Source organism: Austrofundulus limnaeus, unplaced genomic scaffold (genome assembly GCF_001266775.1).
Source record: "Austrofundulus limnaeus strain Quisiro unplaced genomic scaffold, Austrofundulus_limnaeus-1.0 Scaffold420, whole genome shotgun sequence".
NCBI lineage: Eukaryota > Metazoa > Chordata > Actinopteri > Cyprinodontiformes > Rivulidae > Austrofundulus > Austrofundulus limnaeus.
In genome coordinates, this window is record NW_013952822.1 from 113905 (window position 1) to 120188 (window position 6284).

Sequence of the window (6284 nt, forward strand, 5' to 3'; positions counted from 1 at the left end):
TGTCTCAAGTTCAATTATAAACATCACTTATAGAAAAAAAAGTTAAAAAATGAATTTAATGAATAATCATTGATTTTTTTGTGTATATGTTTTTGTATTGGACATAAAAAAATGTACATGCTTTTTTTAAGGAAAACAGTGAATTGACCTCATTGACTATTTAGCTGAAATTTAAAAAAAACATCAATTCACTAATATTTATTGAAATTGTTAGTAATGGAGTTTATAATCAGATATAAAAGTTTTGGGTGATTTTTTTGGTTTCTGACACTCTAGCACGATTAAACATGCCCCGGGTCAAATTGACCCAGGAACATTATTGCTGTTCCACAGAAACTAACATAACCGGAGGGTTAAGCTATGTAATGTAACAAAATAAGAGTTTTTTTATATTTTAATTGGGAAAATGACTTTTATTGGGTCCAGTTTACTGTAGGGTTCTTATTTTCTTTGGTTGAACTTCTGTATTATGTTCATGTGTCCAGTTTATCATATACGATAAGAAATGGCTGCAGTTTTATGATGTTTAGATGTTGCAATTTCTCTAAATTGAGGTCTTACAAAAGCCATCCATGGCAGGTAAGATATTATTTGTTCATAAACTTTTTACAAAACCCCTTTTTAAAAGATCTAAACTGTCCCTTTAGGAAAAACTTAGACATCTCATACTGACAAGGAAGAAAGTCAGAATTACATCCCAACAATATTTTGAGGAAACCTGTTCAATAAATTTTAGAAGAAACATGCTGGGGTTCCAAAAACAGAGAGAACAAAGCACTGCACCCACCACAAGCTGTAACAGGAATCAATCCAATTAAAAGACTTAAAGAGATACAGTCAAAACTTTTGACCAAATCTCACCCACCATTCATAACATTTATCGAAAATTAAGTTCAATATTTAATCTGCCTGAATTCTTTGATTTTCTGATATTCACATCGATAAATGCCCATTTTCTAAACTCTTTTTACCTGGTGGACAGGGCGCACAGTGACCCCACAGCGACAACATATTTGGCAGGACCCCAGCCCACATATTCAAAGGCCATGGGCAGGGGGCTTTTCTCATCCAGCAGGTAATAAGGCATCATGAGGGTGAGTGCAGCCGACACCCCAAAATACGCCAGGAAGCACACTGTGAGCGATGACACAATGCCAATGGGAATGGCCTTCTGTGGATTCTTCACCTCCTCACCTGTTGAACACAAACACACAATTACATATGAATATTTTTATTATATTAAGTAAGCATGAGCCACCCCTAGCCACAGCCTGTACAATAACTCACCTGTTGTTGCAATGCAGTCAAATCCAACAAAAGCATAGAAGCAGGTGGCAGCTCCAGCTAATGTCCCACTGAGGCCGTAGGGCATGAAGCCCCCAACACCATAATCACTGCTCACATTGGCCGTCTCTGACAAGTTCCTGAAGCATGTTTATTGCCATTTTGTAACATCGAGTGAAACCAATATTGATCCACGTGTAGCAATATGGAAGAACAGCTGTGCAGGCTGTAATCAGCTGGTATCAATTGATTAACTTACCTCGTGACTATGGTGACGTTGATAAGAGATTCTTCCGTTATCTTCCAGTTGTACGTGTCTCCTTTGACAAATCCGGAAATAATGACAAACAACAGGACGAGCACGTTGATTGCAGTGAAGACCTTGTTGACCCAGGCTGATTCCTTCACTCCGAATGACAGGAGTCCTGGATGAGTACAAACACAGCAGAGCTCAGCACAAAGCAGTGATCGTTGTGCTGCTTTACTTTTTCTGTGATCAGTTTGGATCCTTGAATTGTGAAACCAAGTTTTTCACAGAGATGCCAAGATGCTGCAGAACCACATTAAACTCAAAAACAGATGTGGTGGGTTTACTTAAAAAATATCTAAGCTAGTTTCACTCAATTGAACTGAGTAAAAGTAACGCATTTACTTTATATTTACCTGCATCTGTTTTTTAAGTGTTCAGGTTCAGCAGGTTTTAACACAGAACTACAGAATATATGTCACTACGGAAAAATTTACTGAAATCTTTTAAAATTGAATAAACATCTCATGTGTGATAATGATTGATTGCAGCTGATGGTTTCTCTTTGCCAGAATAAAAAAAAAGCTGGTTTGACAGCACCTATTGGGATCACCGATACTCAGAGCAATGGGAAAAAACATCCAAAGAACTCAGTAAAGACCTAAAAGAAATTTGGAAAAGGTCTTTGGGAAAGTCTTTTGCAGCCATTTTTAAACAAATTCAGATGCCAAAGTTGTCAGCTCAAACAACTGCATGCAAGTCTGGGTGTTGTTCCAGACTTTGACAAACTGCTGACACATCTGAATAAACTGTCACACTCTGATGAAAAGAAGATGACATCAAGCCTGTCATGAACTGGAAACTGCTGTATCACCAATGCTCCTGCCCACAGTGAATCCAGTTTTATATCACTATGTATTGAGAAGGTGCCAACCAGAACAGAAATCCCTGCTCCAAATGTGAAACCTTCTGGCTAAATTGAAATTTGCAGCTGCTCACATGGACAAGCCAAATGACTTTTGGACAAAAGTTTTATGGTCAGCTGAGACAGACTGAGCTGTGCTGCCACGGTGGCTAGAAGTATGTTTGGAGAGGAATGATGGGGTTTTCAAATCCAATAACACTGTATGAACTGTCAGGTATGGTGGAAGCTTTATTATGCTGTGGTACTGGTGCAATTGCACAAAGTAGATGGATTATAATAAGAGGACTACCTCTGAAATCTTCAACTTCACCTCAAAACAAACGGCTAAACGACTGAAACTCTGTTCCAGTTAGGTGTTCCAACAGGACATCCCAAACACATCAGAAATGGTTTCTGATTGGATAAAGAAGGCTAACATAAAGTATTTGATTGACCTCCCCAAAGTCTCAACCTTAGCCATATTTGAAATTTGTGAAAAATCTAAATTAGCCCAAGACGAGTGTTTAAATGTCCAGCCAGAATTCTGCCAGAAGTTTGTTTATGGCTACAACAAGTTGATGTACAACTTAGAAAGATACATTTACCACATATTGGGATGTATTCTTGTATAATCTTTGTGAAAAATTTTGAACCTGTGTATATTAGGGGAAATTCCACAATAAATACAAATTCATACAGCAAGTTCTTGTTTTTAGAAGTTATTGGATTTTTTTTGTAAATTAATTCCACTCAGGAAAAAGAAGAGTTCAACAAACTTGATTAAAAGTCCTATTCATGCTCCTGATTAGTTTATACAAACGTTTGATCTCTGCTGCATCCTGTGGAAGTTTTTTATCTTCACCTAATCAAATGAACACTGATGGATTGTTTTGAGGGTATGTAATCATTTCACTGGCTGACCAACAGATTAAACCCGTGACAGAGTTTACAGTTCGAGCTAAAAATGTAATTTTAAAAACATCTCCACTTTTGTGAACTGATCAACGTGTAATGAACAATAAACTGAATGCCCAAAGATACCAGAAAAGGTCACTGGAGCGTCTCTATTGACTGAAGTTGTTATGAAACTGATAAACTGTACATTTTTCAGCTGTTACTGTTTTGTTATCTATTGATGATGTTTAAGGGTGTTTGTGAATACTCGGTGAACTCTCACGACCCTGCAGATGTGCCTCTTGGCCCCTTGACTAATTATAAAGATTCAGCTAATTTGTTATTGAGTTATGCCTGCTCTGAATCACAAGTTGATTCGCCCTGATTCAAATTTCCGTTTGTTAACTGAAGCCTCTGTATAAGTATGTTTCAAGGAATTTTAGGAACATCGTGGCTTTTATTGTTTACTTACCAGAAAGCAGCAGAATCAGGCACACCGCAAAGAAGTCAGGGTATGGAGCCAAGCCAGGAGCGTTCATGCTGAAATAGGTTTTACAGAATACCTCGATGTGGCCTCCGATCATTTCATCAAATGTGCCACTCCATGCTCGGGCAACTGAGGACGTACCTGAAGGCAACAAACAAACAGACTTTCTCCAGAACAAGCCTAATTTTGAAATAAAATGATATTTAAAGATTGGCAGTGGCTCACCAATGACGTATGAGAGAATCAGGTTCCAGCCGGTAATGAAGGCCCAGACCTCCCCTACGGTCACATAGCTGTAAAGGTACGCAGAGCCGGTCTTAGGTACACGGGCACCGAACTCAGCGTAACATAGTCCGGCCATGACAGAGGCCAGGGCGGCTATCAGGAAGGAGATGACGATGCTGGGGCCAGAGTCGGCCTTGGCCACCTCTCCAGCTAAAACGTAGACCCCGGCACCCAGAGTGCTGCCCACCCCCAGGGCGATGAGGTCAACAGTTCCCAGACAGCGGCACAACTTGGAGTCCTCCAGGCTGTTCAGGTCGACCACTTTCCTGCGCACCAAGGAGCGGCCGAACGATAGAACCTGCTTCAACATGTTTCCACCTGCTGACAGAGGGAAAGAAAGAAAAAATAAAAGAAAATACCTGTTTGATCTGATGCTCCAGGGTGTGAATGCATAATTTTGTTGGTTGCGTTTTGTAAAATATGTTGACATAATAAAGATCTCTGAAGTCAGAGAATAAATCACTGGAACAAGAAGGCAACTACTAAATGCACGCACATTTTAGGACTTCTTTCAAAGTTCCTAGAAATCAAACGTTGGCTCTTTTAAGCAGTGTGATTTTGTCCCTGCTCTGCAGGTTTGAGCTCTTGCAACTTGTTCTGATAAAACCTGTTGAAAATTCAGTTATGTAACACGTGAAATGTAAAGGATGTTAACCTTACAATCTATGACGTGCATTCAGGAGTGCTGCCAAGTGCTGCAGTCTTGGTAAAGTTCAGAGATGATGAGTCCCATTAAAACCATTGTTTGGGGGTCATGGTGCAGATCTAAGTACTCAAAGAGCTGCATTCATCAGGCCACCGTGAATGGAGCAAAATCACTCAGTAACTCTCTGTTCTAATTAATGTGAAAGGCATGGAAAACTGAAAACTACTTCTTTGTTGTCACTGTCTCCTGGCTTTAAAAAATGTCTCATTTAAATTGCCTGACAGATGATTACTACATCATGATAAGGAGGGAAAATAATGCATTTTGCTGAAGGGTTTGTAAGTAGTCTTCTTTGAACATTTTGACCATAAATAAAGTGTAACTACTGTCCAAATACATAGGTTTCTATTGCAGCACATAATTTTACATAATAAAAAGTTAATTTTAGTAGTAACATTCAAAAATAGATTATAACGTTTTAACAACATGACACTGAACATGGACATGTTAAGAGTCAGTATGCAGCTTTGCAAAAGAAAAATACAATCATGATTTCATCTGTCAGTACATTTGTTTCCTCTTGAGTTTAAGTCAAGCATAGCGACAAAATATATTAAAAAAGACAAACACATAGCTGTTTGACACCAGTTCTCTTACTGGAACCACCTACCTTAGAACAGTGCTGTATGGAAATGACAGCTCCAAACTGAAGTGAATTTCTCAAAAGAAGAAAAGCTGCAGAGTTTTTTCCCCTCCTCAGGTGGGGCAATTGAACACAAAGCCCATAAGCAATTTGTACTGATCTGACAAGATGCCTACCTCAGATCTCAGCAGTGTGCTGAACACATTCACTATGCAGGCACATTAACCACACAACAGTCATTTCACTCCTCCCCTCGGTTTCTTCATAGGATCTGCCCTTGCCTTGCCCTTAAAATCTGGATACAGTACCCCACGGCTGGGGGAGTGACGTCCCCAGAGCAAGCAGGGAGGCGGGGACAGGGGGAGAGGGATTTTACCTCTGTGCTTTGCCCCATAAGAACTCCTGTTGAAATTGTACAGAAAGGGAGAGACAAAAGAAGCAGGTGAGGTAGATTTTTTATTTATTTATTTATTTATTTTGAAGATTCCTGATGCACATTCAGAACCCAGCTGTCCAGATGTCCTGCTGATAAATGGTTAGGTAACTTTTAGTGACAAACACTGAGGCAAGCACTGTTTACCCAGCACAGCCCACAGGAGCGTTGCTAAAAGCCTGGGTACTGATTGGTCAGTGAAGGGTAGAGAGTGCTGGGGGTGGAGGGGGGATATGTCCTCCTAATGGAATATGGGTATTGCTCAATGTACCTTGAGCTATTGGACCCAAGAGCATAATCAAATCAATAACGCACTCACTACAAAACCTGGCATCTCCACTGTAACTTCTGTAACAAGCCAGAGTCTTCGGTGGAAAACCAAACTTTTTTTTTTATAGAAAGAAAAACATTTACAACTGAATTTACAGTGGACAATACTTTTGCCAAGACCAGCTCAAACC

The 6284-nt window shown here is 39.7% G+C and overlaps 1 protein-coding gene across 5 annotated transcripts in view; it reads right to left on the reverse strand.

The window, feature by feature from the left end:
- The window catches only part of slc7a2 (solute carrier family 7 member 2), a 19662-nt gene extending 13999 nt beyond the window's left edge, over positions 1 to 5663 (reverse strand). The window contains exons 1-6 of one of the 5 annotated variants that reach the window (XM_014024395.1): positions 5567 to 5663; positions 4042 to 4422; positions 3802 to 3957; positions 1544 to 1709; positions 1288 to 1424; positions 972 to 1194 (exon numbers count right to left, since the gene is read on the reverse strand). In XM_014024395.1, the coding sequence (XP_013879849.1) occupies positions 972 to 1194; positions 1288 to 1424; positions 1544 to 1709; positions 3802 to 3957; positions 4042 to 4411 (1052 nt within the window). In that variant the 5' untranslated portion in view covers positions 4412 to 4422; positions 5567 to 5663. Of the gene's footprint in view, positions 1 to 971; positions 1195 to 1287; positions 1425 to 1543; positions 1710 to 3801; positions 3958 to 4041; positions 4423 to 5417 lie in introns of all 5 variants that reach the window. The other 4 variants (XM_014024394.1, XM_014024392.1, XM_014024397.1 and 1 more) reach the window with 4 other exon arrangements.
- Positions 5664 to 6284: the final 621 nt, after the last annotated feature.